At 38.4% G+C, this 19,320-nt stretch overlaps 2 protein-coding genes and 1 long non-coding RNA gene across 5 annotated transcripts in view; 1 reads left to right on the top strand and 2 right to left on the bottom strand.

Moving 5' to 3' along the window:
* Positions 1-174: 174 nt before the first annotated feature.
* LOC137139299 (glycerol-3-phosphate dehydrogenase [NAD(+)], cytoplasmic) lies at positions 175-7,266 on the bottom strand. Its single transcript, XM_067526351.1, has 8 exons — positions 7,035-7,266; positions 5,573-5,750; positions 5,132-5,272; positions 3,817-3,955; positions 3,284-3,396; positions 2,047-2,283; positions 1,467-1,573; positions 175-1,369 (listed from the first exon to the last, which is right to left on the bottom strand). Exons 1-8 carry the CDS (start codon positions 7,076-7,078, stop codon positions 1,273-1,275), a joined length of 1,056 nt encoding a protein of 351 aa, XP_067382452.1. The 5' UTR covers positions 7,079-7,266; the 3' UTR covers positions 175-1,272.
* Positions 7,109-8,590, top strand: LOC137139300 (uncharacterized). Its single transcript, XR_010916294.1, has 2 exons — positions 7,109-7,248; positions 8,076-8,590. It is a non-coding gene; the product is annotated as an uncharacterized lncRNA (long non-coding RNA).
* LOC137139298 (acid-sensing ion channel 1-like) overlaps positions 8,363-19,320 on the bottom strand; it is a 43,313-nt gene continuing 32,355 nt past the window's right edge. The window contains exons 3-10 of one of the 3 annotated variants that reach the window (XM_067526348.1): positions 14,651-14,801; positions 14,307-14,434; positions 13,491-13,641; positions 13,291-13,347; positions 12,931-13,114; positions 12,667-12,758; positions 12,507-12,586; positions 8,363-12,029 (exon numbers count right to left, since the gene is read on the bottom strand). In XM_067526348.1, the coding sequence (XP_067382449.1) occupies positions 11,916-12,029; positions 12,507-12,586; positions 12,667-12,758; positions 12,931-13,114; positions 13,291-13,347; positions 13,491-13,641; positions 14,307-14,434; positions 14,651-14,801 (957 nt within the window). In that variant the 3' untranslated portion in view covers positions 8,363-11,915. The remainder of the gene's footprint in view (positions 12,030-12,506; positions 12,587-12,666; positions 12,759-12,930; positions 13,115-13,290; positions 13,348-13,490; positions 13,642-14,306; positions 14,435-14,650; positions 14,802-19,320) is intronic. The other 2 variants (XM_067526349.1, XM_067526350.1) reach the window with 2 other exon arrangements.

Raw genomic sequence — 19,320 nt, 5'->3', positions numbered from 1 at the left:
TTACTCCTCTGCATTTATTACATTTTAGTATCATCCTGCTGTTACTTCTGCCTGTTGGTCAGGGAAATAGTGACACCCCTGGCAGGGATGCATATTGTACCTTGGTCATTTCAAGATCAAATGTTAAAATGTATGTCATGATAGCAGGCAAAACTATGGAAAAGGATTCTAGCGTAGATTTGATGAACTTGTTTATTCAGACAAATGTTGACGACAACAATGGAAACAATATCAGGATTGGTCATGGTAACAAATGACGTAGTGGACGGATGACAAGTCTTTGGTTTACCCCCCCAAACCGACCAAGACTTGCCAACAGTGCATTCTAAGGCACTTGCATTTTTTTTGTTAAAACAGTTGCTGTGCAATTGACAATAGTAATACTACAATGTACGATAAACAGTGAATTATGTAAGACACAAGTTAAGATCTATAGTTAACTTGTGATGGACATTCATTTACACATAAGTGTTAATAAAGCCTTCTACAGCAGGCTGTCAGTAGTTATTTGCTGTTAGTGTCTGGCCTTGTAATGCACCAATATGTATTCAGACTTTGACAGTTACATGTGGTAGTAGGTGAATAGCAGTCAAAAAAGCAAGTTAACTTGTGTTTTTATTTTATTTTATATTGATTGTTCTTAAATCTGGATTTCCATATTGGCAGTGAGATTTGGCTGCTGTCTTAAAAACTGACCCCCCTCATTTTGATTTCAATTGGTTGTAATAAACTTTCAAATGGGGAATTTAATCTCCCAACAATTATCCTTTAAGTTTCAGTAGATGTCAGGAGGAGAAGAACAAAAGCAAAAAAAAAAACAAAAAAACTTAAAGGATAGTTCTGTTTTGTTTTACTTTGGCAAATTTTGGTGTGCGAACATGCACTGGCCAACTCCCTCCTAGAGATTCAGTGAAACGATTCCTGCAATCTGTGTGAGCCTCCTTTAGCACTGCATTAAACAAGATGGATATCTTTAAACACTTGCTGCTGAGTCCTCATTCACCTGAATCTCTAAAGTGCAAAATTACTGTAGCATGGCTTAATATGTGAATTTGGAAAAAGCCAAAGACACATGTAGGGGAGGGGGGGGGAGTAGAATAATCTTTTTAAAGGACAAACGTGTCAAACAAATGTTATACAGTGTCTTGAACAGGTGAACAAGAGTATTCTGCTCTTGTAGAGTGACTGGTCCTCAATTTATCTCAGGTTACAAAAGTGGTAATCTTCTCCATGTAGAAGGCACTTAGTCAGTTTGTTAGTTTATTATTTGATTTACATGTGCTCAGGGTGGTTCTGCAAACAACTTATAAACTCTGTGACTGGATGACCCTGGTAGCAGATCTGATACACTGCATTGAACAGAGGGAACCTGAAGAAAAGAGGAGGTTTTGCAGAGTTAATGCCACACTAGTGTCTTTTTCAAACACTGCGAATCAAAACACTGTGTATGCTGCGTTGTGACTTACTTGTCAATAAGTTGTTTGTGCTTGAGGATGAGATAAACCTCAGCTGCTGTTGCTGGACCCTGCAGCTTCTGACCGTTCAGCATCTCCTTTTCCAACTCCTCGATAGACTGAGTACACAAGTACAGTAGAAGAAATGTGAAATGCAGAATTGTCAAATCTTCGGGATGAATACATGTGGTGGGGTCTAAATCGAGTTTAGTATAGCGAAGCATACTATATTTGATGGTTTTCATTCATGTCAACTAAACAGTAGATTTTAGACCATCTCCTGGATGACTGATTACATTTTTATTCAGTGGTGAGTGGTGTTAGGAGGCAAAAACCATGCTGTGGCAATTATAGCTACAATGCCAGGCAAAGTGACACTGTAACACAGATTTCAAGAGTATGATGTTTTTATATTGTATTTTCTTCAGCAAAGCGTTTTGTTAAGCAGTAATGGAAGCATTAAATCATTTAATTAGCGCAGTGTTACACTTAACACTACCTGTTCTTAAACAACTTTACAGATAGTTTCCTGTACCCTGTGCACAAAGAGAGCGTAAAAGTATCTGCCTCTAAGAAAACACTAAACTCCAACCTTGCCAGTCTTCACGAAGGCCTCAGCTACTCTCCGGTTTCGGCCACCGTAGCAGGTTGTAATGAGGTCGGCCACGCCACAGCTTTCCAGGAAAGTTGCAGAGGACACGGGCCCGGCCGTACAGAAAATGCGAGCAAAGGCAATCATCTCCATCAGCCCCAACCTGATCACTGCTGCTTTTGTGTTGTCACCAAAGCCCAGTCCGTCACAGAAACCTGCCCCAACTGCAACAATGTTCTGATAAGAAGGAAAAAAATACAAAAAGAGCTGTAGACACACCAGTAATAGTAAATGGTCTGCACTTTACACTGCTTCTTATTCACACTCACAATCTCACACACTGATGGGGGAGCTGCTATGCAGCTGGCCAACGCTGATCAGGAGCAACTAAGTTGGGGTTCAGTGTATTGTTCAAGGACACTTTGACATGTGACTGGAGGAGCCAGGGATCAAACCAACAACTTCGAGATTGGTAGACAACCGCTCTTCCTTCCTGTGCCACAGTTGCTAATCTAATCAATCTAATCAATGAACAAATCAATGAGCAACTATGCCTAACATTCTAATAAATTTGGAAGCACTTTGAAGGCTGACACAGATCCAAAATGGACACTTTCCCAGCAGTATAAGACAAAACAAATTGTGGCCTATAATGGTGTTTATAAAGCTGGATATTCATCCCAGCAGCAGATATATTCAACGTCAGCATTTGTCTTAAGGCAGTTTAATTGTGTCTGTCTTATGGTAAATGGTCTGCACTTATATAGCGCTTTTCTACTTATTGGCACTCAAAGCGCTTTACACTGCTTCTTATTCACCCATTCACACTCAATCACACACACACTCATACACTCACCGGGAGCAACTAAGTTGGGGTTCAGTGTCTTGTTCAAGGACACTTCGACATGTGACTGGAGGAGCCGGGAACTCAACCAACAACTGTAAGATTGGTGGACAACCGCTCTACCTTCCTGCACCACAGTCGCCTTATCAAGTTTTATAGTAGTTTTTTTTTTTTTAATGAGTCAGTCACTTTTGATTCAGACCCATGAACTGAGTGGTGAGTTTCAAGGTTCTTGTTGCCAGACAGTCACAAAATAATAATGTTTCCAAACAAATTTGGTATGTGACCTGTATGGTTGTAAATGTGTAGTAATTTAGGAATATATTCAATGTGTAAAGATGTATGTCCCCTCCTTTGCTGTTTGCAATTTTATTTTGAAATGCAAAATTTCACCTTCAGTGCTCCACAGATTTCCACCACATCATACTCCTCCACTACAGTAACTCGGAAGTTTTTGGTCTGCATGAGTTCCTTCAGGACAGCACCGTGGTTTTTATTTTTACATCCTGAGAGCAGGAAAAAAAACAGCACATGGTTATGCGTTTAGCATGTCTACAAGATAAATAAAGAACTTGTTTTTCCAGTAACTTTATTCAAATAAGAGCAAATTTTTGTAATGATTATGGTCTAGAGGCCATTACTTTTGCTTAATCTCCTAAAGCATGTTGCCATGTGGTTTGTGCAAAGACATAATCAAAGCAAATGTCAAGTACTTAGGAGTACTCTCATTTACACAGCAGCTACTGCACAAATCAGATTAAACATTGACTGTCATGCTGAAGATGCAGAAAGCTTAAAGTTCAAATTGGTCTTTAAACACAAAACTTTCTTTCAAAAAAGAAAAAACAATCATGTGCTATTCATTTGAAAATGTCTTAAATTTAGAAATAAAGAGAACAAAAACGTGATCTAGAAATCAATCTAACCAATAGTGGTCTCACAAAACTTCTCATCTGCAACCTCATTGGCAATGTTGGCCCCCATCAACACACTCATGGTGATGCAGAGGGTCTCTTGAATTACATCAGAGATGAGTTTGAGTCCATCAGGACCTTCGTCAACACCCTGGAGGAAAGAAAAGCGGACACACACACACACATAGCGTATTTACAGTCAGCTTCAATAAGTATTGGTCAGTGAAACCGTTCTCATCACTTTGGTTCAGAGGTCAAGCGTGCTTCAAGTGTGACTGTCAGCTTTAATGTAAAGGTTCTTTCACAAATATTGTATGAACTGTCTAGGTTCTAGAAAACATTTTTGACATAGATCCTCAATGTTTGGGACTCAAAAGATAATTACACAATTAGCTCAACAAAAAAAACACAAAAAAAATCTAAACAAATGCATTTGCAAGAGATCAAAAACATGATGTAGGGCTCAAGAACATCAAAGGTTCAGAAGACCAAGGAAAACAATTGGGGGGGGGGTTGTTTTCATTGTGAAGAAAAAAAAACTAACAAAACCCTTTTACAATAGTTGGGCAGATCAAGAACAACCTCCAGGAGGTAAAGTAAGTGTATCTGTGGCAAAGTCAACAATTAGGCGAAAACTTGAGAAATCCAGAGGATTTACCACGTGATGTTAATCACTCGTAATTCTTAATAACACGAAGGCCAGATGACAGTTTGTCACAAATCTTGTAAAAACTGTGGGAAATGACTTAGGAGAATGTAAGGAACTGGATCTGACCTGAATGCGACTAAGAATGCATTTCACTTCCTGAAGGGAAAAGTGAAGAGCAAAAAAGTCACTACTGTGGCAGGTTAAGTCCTGATGGAGAATCATCAGGGAAGAAACCTAAAATCTAATGACATTAACTGCAAACTATTTGCAATCTAGTATTAAAGCACATGCTTATGTAAGTTTGTCCAAAACTTTGAGACAAACTGGGGGCCTATTGTTGTAATCCTTACTCTGTTCATACAATATTTTCTCAAATCCTTAAATTAAAGCAGCCTACACTTCTTGACTGATCAATTTCAAATCCACTATATTGCATAAACATAATTTCTTATCACACCACAGGATAAGATTGTTGTAATAATCCCCCTAGGAATTTGTAATGATGCCATCACAGCCAATTTGCTGTGAATTCTGTGAGACCCTTGCATCACATTTTAGTTAAAAAAATTGTCACAAAATCAGGCATTTCAGGCTGTACAGTCACAAAAAAGGGCTGCGAAATCCCAAAGGTACTAATAATAATGTAAGCATAATGTAGCATAAAAAGCAAACTTGAACCTTAATGAGGGATATTCCCAGTGCATCGCTCTTTATCTTGCCCTTCATTGTTTCACATGCTTTCCCAATAAACTGGTGTGGGATCACAAACACCAAGATGTCTGCATCGCACGACGCCTCCACCAGATCTGGGACGGCCACCTGAGGGTGAACAAGGGTGAGGAAGTTATGGTGAGAGTTATGACATAAAGTATCTTACAACATTCACGTCAGCTATTTGATAACACATAAAACTGACATTACAGTGGTTACATTTTAACAAAAAGACTAATAATCTGTTGCGATAGAAGAGGATATTTGAAGTGACAAACACAAATACAGGTACAAATCCTATTTTGCACAAAGGAACAGGAAATGAAGCAATGACAAAATACATATTCTCATGAACTTTACCAGATGTAAATTTGAGACAGAAACAGTGACAACCCAACAGTTCCTTACCACATTTGCTGGTAGCTTGTGGCCAGGAAGGTACTTCACATTTTCATGGTCAGTGTTGATTATTTCTGTCAGCTTGCGCCCATTCACCATCTCCTCAAACACCCACATTTTCACAGTGTTGTCAAATTTTGAATTCTGAGCAGCATTGGCTCCAACTATCTTGGCAATGGCGGAACCCCTGCATTGTTAACAGCTCAAGATTAATATTTAGTTTAGATAATAAAGTATAATAAATACATACTGCATTTAAATGTGAGCAATTTATAAGTAACAGGGCGAGAAAACAGTTAGCGTGGGCTCCAGACCAGGGTGGGTGTATGAAATGCTTCAATATCCAATAATTTAGCCTTTAACTGTAAGTCTTGATGTTCAACACTTTACTGGGTTATTACTATGACATGACATCTGGCGTGATCACCAAGTTATTACTATTTATGGCACCTCCGCAGTTTTCTTCTGCTCTTTGATCATCAGCTGCTGAGCAGGATGACCTGGAGAGCAGCACACAATTAGATAAGTGTGAATTTACTGTGTACATGATTATATTTAGGCTGCATACTACAGGTAATCTGGTCTAGGTTTCTATTGTAAACTAGACTATGATCCCATTAAAAAAATAAATACATTTTAAGTATATGAAAAAGTCTATATACTGTAAGTCAACCTAAGTGTAGTTATAACTCCGCCAAACTGCATTAATAAATCTGGTGATTTTATTTTTGTCTATCCTGGAACTATGACTTATAATATTTGATGCGTGCATCTAGTAAACTGCATTGAACAGTCAGTTCGTCATGGAAACCGACTTGAACTAGCTTCTCAAACTGAGAGGTTTTAAACTAAATAAATTCTATTAAATAACAATAATAAATTGTACCGTTTTGTTAAGTCAGGCTGTATGCCGATTTATTTATAAAGTATAACAACTGCCTGAAATCATGTTATTTCACTCTAGGATTTTAAAAATCTACACGGTAAATGTAAAAAGTCCGGCTGTTGAATGGAGTTTGGTTTCAGTTCCTGTTGCAAAGCCAAACCCGCTGTAAACCGGTGACTAGCACTCTAACATACCATTAACATGTTAGTGCTGTAGAGTTAACATGTGTCGCTGCTGCTGACACATCATTACCTCAAAAACCCAGTGATCGTGACTGAGGTGTTCAGTTTTTGTATAGTCAGCCAGTCCTACAGCATGTGACTGTAACCAAAGCTAAACCGGCTTCGCGTTCCGGCTTCCAAACGGTCTATGATCGTTAATGCCGTTAAACTTTTCATTACTCGGAGAATGCGGTTAGTTAACGTCAACGTTAGCTCGCAGTCTGGCCAGTGATGCTAAGTTAGCAGCGTTACACCGGCTTCACAAGCTGTTTGCACCACAGAGACATGACAGCATACCGCAAAGTTAGCCATGTTTTAACAGACCCGCCAGTTTAGGCATCAAAACACTGAGACGTCAACTTACCAGTTTCCAGAGCCAACGATGCACACTTTCTTTGGAGCTGCCATCGTGAAGAGGTGGACCTGCGCTGACCGAGTGCGGACCTGCACTGTTTGCTTATGCAACGCGCACGAAGCGGACTGCAGCTTGTTTTATTGGCCTGTGCGAGGGAGACACTGAGCCGCCCACTGAGCACAGGGCCAAGTCCACGGTCAATCAGTCATCAAGCAGACTGGAGGTTAGTAGGCTGGAAGTCAGTCGGACAAAGGTCTTCCCGTCACTCTTGCAGAGATGCTGTCAGCTTAGTGGTGTGATAACGGGCCCCGCCTAAACCGCTGCAAACTGAGGGAATGTCTCTTTGTCTTTGGTCTCTCATTTATGGCGCTTTTCTATGTGTTTTGTGTCTCTTCACTTTCCTCAGGTATAATTCTACTCACTGCCTCCCGCGGGACCCCAGGGCAAAAAGGTGTTGGGCATTGTGAAAGTTCCTATTAAATTACTATTTTCCTAAATTCCTATTAAAATTAGTAAATTCATATCAGGGTTTTTAACTGTTTGGCAGATAACAGCTGCAGCAACACCATCCAGAAATCACTCAGGCTGTATGCTACGAAATGGAGAAGACCAAAACCAGTCATTCCACTTTCAGAGTTTACACTTCACAAACAAATTCACAGAAACATTCAGAGGCGGAGTTTATTATACACATTTTAGGTTACTATGTACTGTATAAGCAAAAACATAATTTCAGCATCACTCTGAGTTGTAAATGACTTTAAATGAGATGCTGTGAGGTTAAACTAAAATATTTGAAAGGCCACTCAAGGTGGCATTTTAAACTGGCATAAAATATGAGGCATTGGTAACAAATTATAGGTAGAAATTATTGGCAAATAATACCTCATACTTACTTTACTTGTAATAAAGTATTTTATAATTGCTACAGTAACTTACTATAACTTAGTACTTATCATTCCAAAAACCATAAATCATTGTGGATTTTGCTTGACTTGTGTCTTTTACAAACCTTGTCTATTTAATGTCTCTGGCCTGTTTTCTTCGCAGTGCACTTCCAGGATGTTTGTTTTTCCCTTTACACAACAAAACCAGCACATTAGAAGTCACAGGAGCAACCACAGAAAGATCACTGTTGGAGGAATTATTTGGTCTGGAGGACTCCAAACAAAAGGGGACCTTGTTGCATAAGAGCTGGACAGCAAGGGGACGTAGGAAGGAACCAATTTTCATATTCAGCACTCTGGCTTTTATGATCAGCCACACGCTGAGAAAATCCAGCTTACTTTGTTGAAAAGTGTTTGTGTTGTTCTGTCTCCACCACAAACACTTCCTCTTTTGATCCCATACTTCTACATTTGCTCATTTCCTTAAGTTGTAATAGCTGAACCGGCACTTTCCATATGGAAGAAAAAGATATTAGGTTTTTGTCAAATGTGAATTTATTGAACCCACTGTAATGAGTTTGTCACTGTTCTGTCTTGTTGCAGTCTGTTGGTAGAGGAAAGTCAATCAGTGCACTGATGGATATAAACAGATGTTCAAATAAAGACAATTTAAAAAGACTGGTTGTGCAGACAGCAGCTCTGTGTGTCTGTAGCACAGCAGTGCTCTGAGCTAAAGGCTAACAATGGTAGTGCTGCTATGCTTATTTCATCATCAAATACAATAAGCATGCAACCATGCATGTAATTGGTATTTTCTGCATGACCCAGATCAGAAAAATCAGGAGTTGGGAACATCTGTAAATAAATTCTTTGCAGTCTATTCTAAACTTGTCCGTACATTTCTCTAAAATCTACAAATGTCAGCCTCATGGTGGCACTAGAGGTAAAATCAGAGAATCACAAAAGTCAGTTCCACAGGTGAAAGTATGACACAAATCAGCTAAGTTGATCAAAGTTACATAAAGGTTAGCATTTAATCAGTCATACAAGTGCCTAATTTAGCTGTACCTCACTAGACTAAAGTAATCATTCCTTCATATGCCAAATGAAAATAGAAAACTGAAAATGAAGGCAAAAATTTAACAAAACAAAACCCGAAAGCAAGTTGGGTCAAAGCACATGTTTTGAGATGCATGACCCTTTGCAGTGGAAAATGACAATCTGGCTGCTCCTTTTCATTTACTAATAAACACAGTATATGCAACTTTAATTTTAGCAAAGAAACAAACAAACAAACAAACAAACCAAAGAAATAGCCCCACACTTAAATATTCTTATCATTTCCAAGAAATTAAACATCAATCAATACGATCATACAGGTATGTACAGAAAAAAAAAACCCAAATCAAGACTCAGCTATATTCTATACTTTAAATAAATTCAACAAGTACCACATCAGATCAATCAGACTGTGCTAATACATTAAGATTATTATCCACAGTCAGTACAATATTTACATTAAATTACAGTTGATCATATGGTTGTGCTTGATAATAACACTACACAGCTACACAAAATACACAAATCTCTTCTGTTGAGAATAACATACCATAGGGCACGATAGGAACTATTGCAAATAAAAAACACATTTTAAGATGCTCTGATGCCTGATACAGAGTTTTGGATATGAGGCCAGCATTTGGAATTTTCCTTTATCAGCTTCTGAATGTGGCACAGACGTCAGGTAAGGACACACACAGGCACACACAGAAATACATGCTGACAACAGGAAACCAAACACGCAGACAGATGATGACACAAACTGCAGTCACTGATGGACCACATAGGAAAGGCCAACTGTACAGTGCTACATGCAATTTAGAGCCCTAGAAAACACATTCAGCATATTTTGTCCTGATTAATTTTCTCTTGTCATGTAGTCCAAGGTAAATTCCCTTAAATGTGGTGAACATCATCTGCATACACACTGAACTTAATTGAACATATTTTGAATATCTCTTGCTAGGAAATCTATTTTTCATTTGTCATTGAAATGGAATATAAAGGGAATTTATACAGTATGATGAAGCACCTTACTGACATGAAAAAAAAGCTTTGTTTATAGTCTGGTTGGTCTACATTAAAGTTTGTTGCTGGGTATCCTTCTTTTTGTCATGACAAAATACAGTAGCTGTACAGTATGTTTTTTTTTTCTAAATTAAGGCAGTTTGACAAATGTGGTTTCTGCTGAGTTACAGAAAACTAAATGAGAAGACTGAAAACAATAATGTGTCTACACATATACATATAATCTACACATATAATTTATTATTTAATTGTATTGTGGAATTTCGGAAACCCCAAACTTTTTCAGGTGGAGCTTTATAATTTATAAATATATTACAAAGACTTTATCAATTTTCACATTAGGCAATTGGTCAGAAAATTAAACACATATTTCTCAAAAGTCGACTTCATTACATTCAGGTATTTTTCTATTGCTCTGGTTTGATCAGTAATGGTGGCAAACTTTGATATGATGACTTTGCACCTTGTGGTTCTGTAAACCTTTTAACATGTACGATTACCCTGTGCGACACTTATCTGTGGTCTTTCCTTCACAGCCATAATAGGAATAGCACAAGTGTTTTTTTTTTACCATGTCGCAGTAAATCATGTGACAGTGATCCAGTATGAACAGGAACAGAACCATGAAAGTAAAGCATCACAATGGGATTCAGCCATGATTCATTGTATTAGTTACACATGTGCTGGACATGGCAGCCGCTGATCAGTCAGCTTAAAACCTAAAATTTTTTTTTTCGATTTTTGGCTATTGGCTCATTAAGTTTTCATGGCACTGTAACCCTACAAAATGAGGTAGTACAGCAGCTCAATTGGCACAATGCACAGGGTTTACGAAGCTGTCTTTAAACATGGAGATAAAAATTAAAATTTGGTGGAAAAGGAAAAGTCATTAAAACAGGTACACTATTTCCTAATAATTTATTTAATGTTTCCTGGAAAGAACCACATAATTTGTTACTAATAACAGAAAAAATAGAGACAGCGTGCTAAGAATATTAGTTATATAGAGTTCATTTGGACTTCTATGAAAGAAATTACTCCCCATGAATATTTAAACCTATTATACATCAGCTACAACCTTAAGGCCCCCTGGTAGTTTTAATGTTGTTGACAGTGGTCAGCGTAGTGCATCACAGCTTGCTGTGTATGAGGCCACAGAGCTCCTGTTCACCGCATTAAACCACCAGGTGGTGTTGGTGCTGTGGCTGACTGTTGTAGTAAATTGTGTGTCAGTTTGTAGACACATGTGTTGCTCACCTGCAGACCACTGAGTAAAAGGTTGTGTTAGTTTAGCATTTGGAAATAACTGGAAGTGTATAAACATAATTAGCTTTTACTTATAACATATAATCTGGTTGTTTCCTTTGAACGTCTCAGGAAATTATTTTGAAATACATTGTGGACCTGTAAACTGAAGCATTACAAACAAACCTTGAAGGACAGATGCAAACAAATATACAGTGCTGACATGCAAGTTTCTAAACAAACCGAATGAAATTTTGGAAGTGAAAAATTACTGTCGCATCAGTTACTTTACAAAAGCTCCTTCAAATTGACAGTTGACAAACACCACTGCACAACTGGAATTTCTAATGTAAATTTACCAAATAAATAGAAACTTTCATGGCCCCATTCACTACATTTGTTACTAAAAGCTGTTTACGGATGACCATGCAGTTTTTCTAACGTTTTTGAACTCATCACAACACGTTAATCACTGGCATCAGCTGTCTTCCTATCACTGTGGCTGTCTCCTCACTTTAGCCACATTACTGTATTCACCTCGTTGCTCACAAACCTTCACCAGGCACCGTTCTGACACTTGTCTGCTCATCTGGCAAACTGCAACGCAAAGTCCACGAAAGCTCTCAGGGGAAAGAGAGTGCAACAGATTCTTCCTCTCAGTTGCAGAAGCCTAGTGAAAGTTACTGACATGACACTTCACGTCATCTAAGCTCAGGACGGTTCCCTGGTCATTGTTGTGCTTGTGCTTCTTCTCAGAGCAGCGACACAGTTTATACTTTATCACCTGAGAGAATTATAAAACAGAAGAGGTCACCATACTCAACCACCTGCCTGTCTTTGTTTGGCAAAGACTTCTGTGACATTCATTTATAAACTAAAACAATGAGCAGAGCATAGCAGAGTATAACAGAGTAAGGAGAGGAAGGGCTGGACAGTTCTCATGCTAGCTTGAGTCCCAAAAGACAACTTTGTTCACCAAGGATCAATTATATTTATATAACTTTTGTGTCCAGAAAATGTTGCCAAATTGCATTTGAGGAACTGCTGCATCCTTTTGTCTAAATCTAGTCAAATTGAAATAGTCAAAAATAGTAGTGTTCATTGTTTAAAATATAATATATAATCAGTTTGTAAATTAGCCAAATTACCCCCATAATAAAAATATATAATAACAAGACCTCAGCATTACTAGTGGTAACTACAATTGTAGGTATTGACATTCAACAGAATTATTCCTAAATTTAAGCTAAAGAAGTCTCACCTCATAAATGTAGTCAAATAGCTCCAAAATAGTTAGTATGCTTGCTCCAATAAAAAGTCCCATTTGGCCACCAATGTCACCTGGAAAACATAATTATAGTTATCTACTAGAAAAACATTAGGAAAATCCTTCCAGTGTACCGTGTGGAATTCATTAGTACCTAAAAGTCCTGCTACTTCATATGCCTTCTTCTGCTCAATAGTTTCATAGTTGAGGGCCTCAAAGAAGATGTCTAACACCAGGATATTCTCCCTGTGGAGAAGAGATACACAACAGGAGGATTCATTTCAGGACTGTTATGTTAGACTCCATTAACTTTAGCTAGGTAGATAAAACCAAACTGTCAACAGAGGATTTAAAGATAATTACAACCAATTAAGTATTAATTAAGGGTTCTTTGCAAACAAAACACTGTAGAACTCACTTAATATACTGCTCAGATTTGTTGTATTTCTTTGCAAGATATTTAGCTGAAGCCTTGCTGGGGATCTTGACAAAAGACAACTCTTTGCTGTAACGGGTCATGTTGCACGGTGTCTCACACACACAGAAATCATTGTCTCTTTCCACCAGGAAATCTGGAGAGAAGCAAACCAGCTCAGCTTGACCTTTGAAACAGATCAGTGCAGCTGTTAAAATGTCAGAAGAAAAAGCTAAGGAAGAAGAAGATGACGAAGAAGAAGATGACGATGATGACGATAACGATGATGGTGTGTGTATGTAAGGGTGTGTAAATTCGTTCCTCAGAAATTCAGACTAGACATAGAAGAAGACTGTTCCTTACCAAGAGCTGGGTCAGCACATTCTTTGTACAGCTCGGGAGTGCAGTACGGTGCATCTCCTGCAGCCAAAGCAACACGCGCTCACATCAAAGTGTTTTTTGTTTTTTCAGCTTTTCTTCTTTTGGAAATTTGTACAGTAATGTAGCTCTGAAGCATCATTGATGTAACTCTGACTCAACATATAGTAAGAGTGTTTTCCTACCAGGCATGTGCACCATGCGACAGTTGCAGTTGTCCACCAGGTAGCGTGTTTCGCAGTCAATGCGACAGGCTGTGATGCTGTAACTATCAAAGAAGTCTGAATCCATCGGCGTCACCTTACAATCCCCCCAGGGTGGGGGAAGATATATCAACTGCAGCAACAACACATCATCCATTACATTAGTTAGTGCAATTATTTCTTTCTTTCACATCCTTAAACGTGACATGTTCTTTTTGTCCAAGTAATGGTCCAAAACCTAAATATATTCGGTTTATAAAAAACAGCTGAGCTGGAGTCGAAACAGTCTTTACATTTTTGCTTAAAACATCCCATTATTAATTAATTAGTCATATTTTTTGCTTTTTATTTGTATAACAATTAGTCCATTAAAAGACCATTTGTTTTAGCTCTAGCACACCCTTGGTTGTCCTGTGTAATGAGGGATTATTATCATTATTTAGGAGGATAATAGTGGTTGTTGCAACAAAGGAACATCTAGAGCTCCAACTATATTTCTAACCACTTAAGTAATTATGGTTGAGGTACAGGTGCCCTGCTGCATTTTTTATATAAGAAAATAAATATAATTGTTTTTTTTGTTGTTTTTTGGGGCGGGTCAGCCAAAATGAACTATCTGAAGAATTTAAGTACTAAGAATTTATGCTTGGGGTCAAAAACCAAATGTAAAATTGATTACTCAAAACACTATTTAAAAATAGTACAAAATTGATGGGTAAAGTACAAGAATGAGACGCTGTACTGTAATAGACATGAATTTACTTAAATAAATAAATATCCCATCTAAAAAGTTTGTACCCTTTGTTCTTGACAGGAAACAAATGTCTGGAACCCAGGTGCCACTCCGAACCCGAGCTGATCAATAAAGGATGGTTCATCCTGGCTGTGGATCTGCACTTTGATCCCAGCTTCAAACGATGTCTCATCTGCAGGGGTCATAATTAGCGTGAGATCAGGGAACCACAATGGGAAAACTAATTTCAGTAATGAATCCAGACACTTGGAAGGGTTTCACTCTCTGAGGTATTACTAATGCCCACACACATCAGCACAGATTCCAAGCACACACCTGCCCACACACACATTGTTAGAGTGTGACAGATCAGTTCTCCACTGAGGGGAGAAGATGATGTTCCCCTTACCTGTTTCTCCCCAGACAGGCAGATATTCATCCTGCTGAATATCCAACATGAGCTCCAGTCCATTACCCATACCTCCCTTGGAGGTGGTAAGAGGAGGGCGCCCATCACCGCCTGCGTTAAAGGTGTAACACTTCCCATAGCGAGTAAAGACCTAAGAAACACATGAGAGAGAATTGTTTTACTTTCATACCAAGTGGTGGAAGATGTAGGGAGGCCTTTTGCTCAAAAGTACCAAAAGTAAAATCTTATACACAAATGTTAAACATTTTTGATAATTCTTCCTCTTTGGGTGTCAAACTGTACTTGAAATTAAACCATTTGAGAGGTTTTAAAGTGATTTGAGAAGATTTCTCAAACAGACAACAACTAAAAGACAGTTCAAAATGGTAATAGTTGTATTAGCTTTCATTCATTCATTCATTTTAGCTCATAAAAGCTCAAGTGCAGTAAATATAAAATTTAAACTGTACTTAATACTAGTATTTGAGGAAATGTATTTAGTTACTTACTGCACCTCTGATGATTTGACAGGTTATGAGTGTTCTCTTCATGTTAGAATTCAAAGGTTTTTCCACTGGGGGTCAGTGTTTGTTACAGCTTCTGATGTGTGTGTGTGTGTGTGTGTGTGTGTGTGTGTGTGTGTGTGTGTGTGCGTGGGTGTGCATTTGTGTGCATCAGAATGAGTATGAGACAGAAGGAGCATGTGTGACAGAAAGAGGAGAGACAAGAAGGATGGAAGTGGGAAACAGAGAGGAGAGAAAAGAGGTTTATTCCCGTGGGTTTGTGGGTTACACAATCAACCTAGTGAGGTGATGAACACTGGCAGACTGGTGATTTACCATTCCCTTGCAAGCTCTTTATGGCACTTATAATGGACCTGATGTTACCATGGAGACCAGGCATCCCAGCCAGGAAGAATGTAGCTTTTTAATTTTGGAGGAAAGCCTAGACACAGATGTTGTGGGACATCAGGAAAGCGCCACAGGACATGTTTAAACAGCCATGAGTGCATAATGGTAAATAGTCATCACATTTGTTATCAATAGAGTTAATCATGCATTAGAGTGGTTATTATTGTGTGAGTTGCATAACCCACGCAGGACAAACGAGTGAGAGTGTCTGAGAGCAGGGAGCAACAGAGAGCAGGGACGCAAAGTGAAAGAGACAGTGACAGAGAGAGAGAGAGAGAGAGAGAGAGAGAGAGAGAGAGAGAGAGTTTAGCTGCTGATGCTTGGAGCAGGCTATTGTTCAGTGTTATGGCACAGAATGACATATCTATCATTAGAAGTACAGACCAACCAAGTAATTGTCGAGAAGGAGTTTGGGTCCTGCCGAGGGCAGTTTAAACATTCTGGCTATCTATCACGTAAAGTCAGCAAGGGGCTGCTGGACGCAGGAGCAGACGTCAATCTGAGTGGGAAAAAATTATTCTGCGCTATCAAGAGAGGGAAATGAAAAGCACAGCAAGACACAAATAATTTGTGCACACATTTAGACTCAAAGTGACAGACTTGAAGGGACTGCTTCTTTGAGAGGGAACAAGAGTTTACAGCCCTGCTAGTGGCTCTGTGATGCTGCAGGCTATCTAAGGTGACAGTAAACTTCATCAGAACTGCTTGTCAGTTAGACAAATAGCTTCAGAAACCCCCCTCCTGCCACACCTTTTAGGACAGAGCCCTGCCTCCAGAAGAACAAGCAAACAAAGTGTCTGAAAACACCCTAATATCTACAATAGATAGTAATCTGAACAAAGTAATAACCCTGAGTTATTGTTTTACTGCCATAATGGTCGTGTTAATACAGTGTTTCTTTAATGCAGTAATATATCTATGTAATTTCAACATTAAACTGCCTTAACCATGGACTTCGAGGCTGATTTAAGTGTCATATGGTTTGCAGTTATGCAATCATAAACTAAACTCTTGGGCAAATTTAAACTTGTGTATACTGACTTGCATGGCATTTTACCCAGTATTTCACAGAAAAAGTAAAAACTCTCACCTGCCTAATGGTGCTACTTAAAAAAATCTGGGGTTTACCACACTGAGTTGAGTTCATTATGTTGGTATCATAGTTAGATTCACAAAATCCATTTGATAGCTCCTGGTAGCTGATATTTTATCTGTCCTACAGATCAAAAGTCGTGCTCTTTACTTTCACCAACATGCTGCACATTTATTCATGCTTATTATTATTCCCAGGCTCTGTGAACGCAGATGGTTTCTGAACATCTGTAAAAGCAAACCCAGCTCTCAAGAAGCTCCTGCCCTTTCTAAAATAAGAATAAAAGCACATATGTGTCAGATCATATGGTGGCTTCACTTACTGTACTTGATAAATCAGTCAGTCATTACATAAACATTAAATTCATGCACATGATGTTCACCAGCATCTTCATCAGTGCACAGGAGCAAAGTGAGTAATTATGAAAATTTCACACATGTTTTCTGCAGTATCATACTACACACGGGGAAAGATACAATTCTGATGTATGAATGTTCAGCTTTGTTGGTGATTGTGACACTTGTCGCTTTTCACACTCCTTTGCCCCAGTATTGTTCAAAACTCTCTGATCAATAAAGCTGTCACTCACGCGCGATTTCCCATGTATTGAAAAGCACTCAACAGAGCTCCGTTATAATAAATGATTATGCACATAATTATGCATATCTGTTTGTAGAGCTATATCAGATTTGGAAAGACTCTCTAAATCACAAATCTATGTGCTTTGCTATTCCCTTTGTGAGGTCTTAATAAACTCCCACAATTTGTGAGCCACTAAAAGATGTCTCCGCGGAGTAAATTCAATTCATTAGTGCTCTGTTGTTTTATGGAAATGTCTTTAAAGCCATCTTGGTAAAGTGCAAACACTTTTGCTGTTATGCTGCATGCTTAAACAGCTATCACTGGAAAAATGCTATTAAATGCAACAGCGAGCAGACAGCAGTCCACTGTGACCAGCATGAAAATATGTCCATATTTGTTGTGTCCTATGGTGCATCTGGTGTAATGTGGGACTGTAATCCGACGATGATTCAGCCGACCTGAAAGGCTGGACACCGTCATACATGAATACACTTTATGAAAATAAACAGAGGGAATTTTCATTAATAAGAAAATGAGAGTCAGCAGTCATGGCTTGTGATCAGTGGTGGAAGTTAAGAAAGTACATTTGCTCCAGTTGGCTACTGTACTTTTAACATACTATTTCAAATTGGTGGCTGATATTGACATTGATACTGTTTTAAGTCTCAATGTATCTGTTACAGGCGAAAGATGTAATGAAATATTTCATTTGAGTATTTCTCATATCAGAATGCTTCTGTTTGTCAGCTTGTTTGTCAGTAATTTTGTTGGTGATTTTGTCCTAAAGTTATTTAACATTAATCTTCTTTTTTGTGATCTAACAATGTTGACGTAATTTCACAACAAGATGATTTTTGGCAAGGGAATGCATTTTATTAACAAAGAATGTCTAAAGTTGCAGCTAATTCTTTTGTTTTGAATTGTTTTCATTACTCAGTCTATTCATCGTGAAGGTCTGGGAAAAATTATGATTATTTTTTAGAACAAGTTAGTCACAATTGTGTTGCATTTGAACCCAAGAGCACAAACAGCATTTTCAACAGTGTGGGTGGTGGTTAACCTTTGTAGGATAGAACCAAACAACTACAACTCAGTGGTTCATATAAACAATAACCACTGTTGTAGGGTTGGAGCAGCTCATATTCTCTTGAGTTTCCAATGTGTGCTTGTCAAGTTTCAATACAAAAATGGATTATGTGGTACACACAACTGGAAAAGGTTACCACTGTAAATACATGATTCTAATGTTGTAGTGAGCAGGCGTTAGCAGGTCTGTGGGTTCCCAGCAAGCTGTGATGCTCTATGTGTTCTGACACCATTGGATCAAGGTCAGAATTAAGCGTTTCCCATGTGGACCCCTGTTGTGGCTGATCAACATGATTAAGCACCACAGTTTTAAAAAGTTAAAATGTAGGTTATGGAAATTGTAAAATTTTAAGTTTGTAATTTCTACTTTACACTATGTGTATAATTAGTACTGCTAATTTTATCGCTACTGATCTATATTGTATTTTCAAATTTAATGGTAGTACGAGGCCACTGAGGCACATGGATTCTTGCATTAATGACATGATAAGACATGGAATCCTCTTCCTCTCACCGTGTCAACCAAACTAAACTAAAGTAGAAGTGTCATCAACAGCTGTGCACCACAACACATGTGTTTAATCATACTCACCTTTGAATGTTTGCTCATAATTCGAGGCAAATACTGTTTTGAAATCTCAATCTGAAGCAAAGTGGTGAACCACTAGAGCAACATTAGTGTCACGTTCTAAAAAACTACCAAAGATTGCAAAAGGGACTTAGATAGCCATGTGTTTAAAACAAAGGGAATCTGCAAATCTGTGCACCAACAATACCGGCATAGATTGACTGACTGATTTGCAGCACAAAGGTTTAAATAATTCAAGGATAAAAGCATATGACCAAACATCAGCACATCCGCCAGGTAATGTTGGGGGGGACAGAAGTACTCCATAGAAAAAAATCAACTATAGCCCTTTGATTGAAAGCACGAGGCACAGTGGTATATGTGCGTGTTAATGTGTAATAATGAAGCCAAGAACGTTGAATCAGAGTGA

The sequence above is a fragment of the Channa argus genome, chromosome 13 (assembly GCF_033026475.1).
Source record: "Channa argus isolate prfri chromosome 13, Channa argus male v1.0, whole genome shotgun sequence".
Lineage (NCBI taxonomy): Eukaryota > Metazoa > Chordata > Actinopteri > Anabantiformes > Channidae > Channa > Channa argus.
Note: the sequence above shows the minus strand (reverse complement) of the source record. Positions and strands in the feature narration are given on the sequence as shown.

What these genes read in the sequence shown, in the direction of transcription:
- LOC137139299 (XM_067526351.1), bottom strand. Translation starts at nt 7,078, where the DNA reads ATGGCAGCTCCAAAGAAAGTGTGCATCGTTGGCTCTGGAAACTG. An exon ending in ACAAGCTACCAGCAAATGTG is followed by an intron (nt 5,273 to 5,572) that starts GTAAGGAACTGT and finishes GTTCACCCTCAG; the next exon opens with GTGGCCGTCCCAGATCTGGT. An exon ending in GTTTTGTGAGACCACTATTG is followed by an intron (nt 3,397 to 3,816) that starts GTTAGATTGATT and finishes TCCTGCTCTCAG; the next exon opens with GATGTAAAAATAAAAACCAC.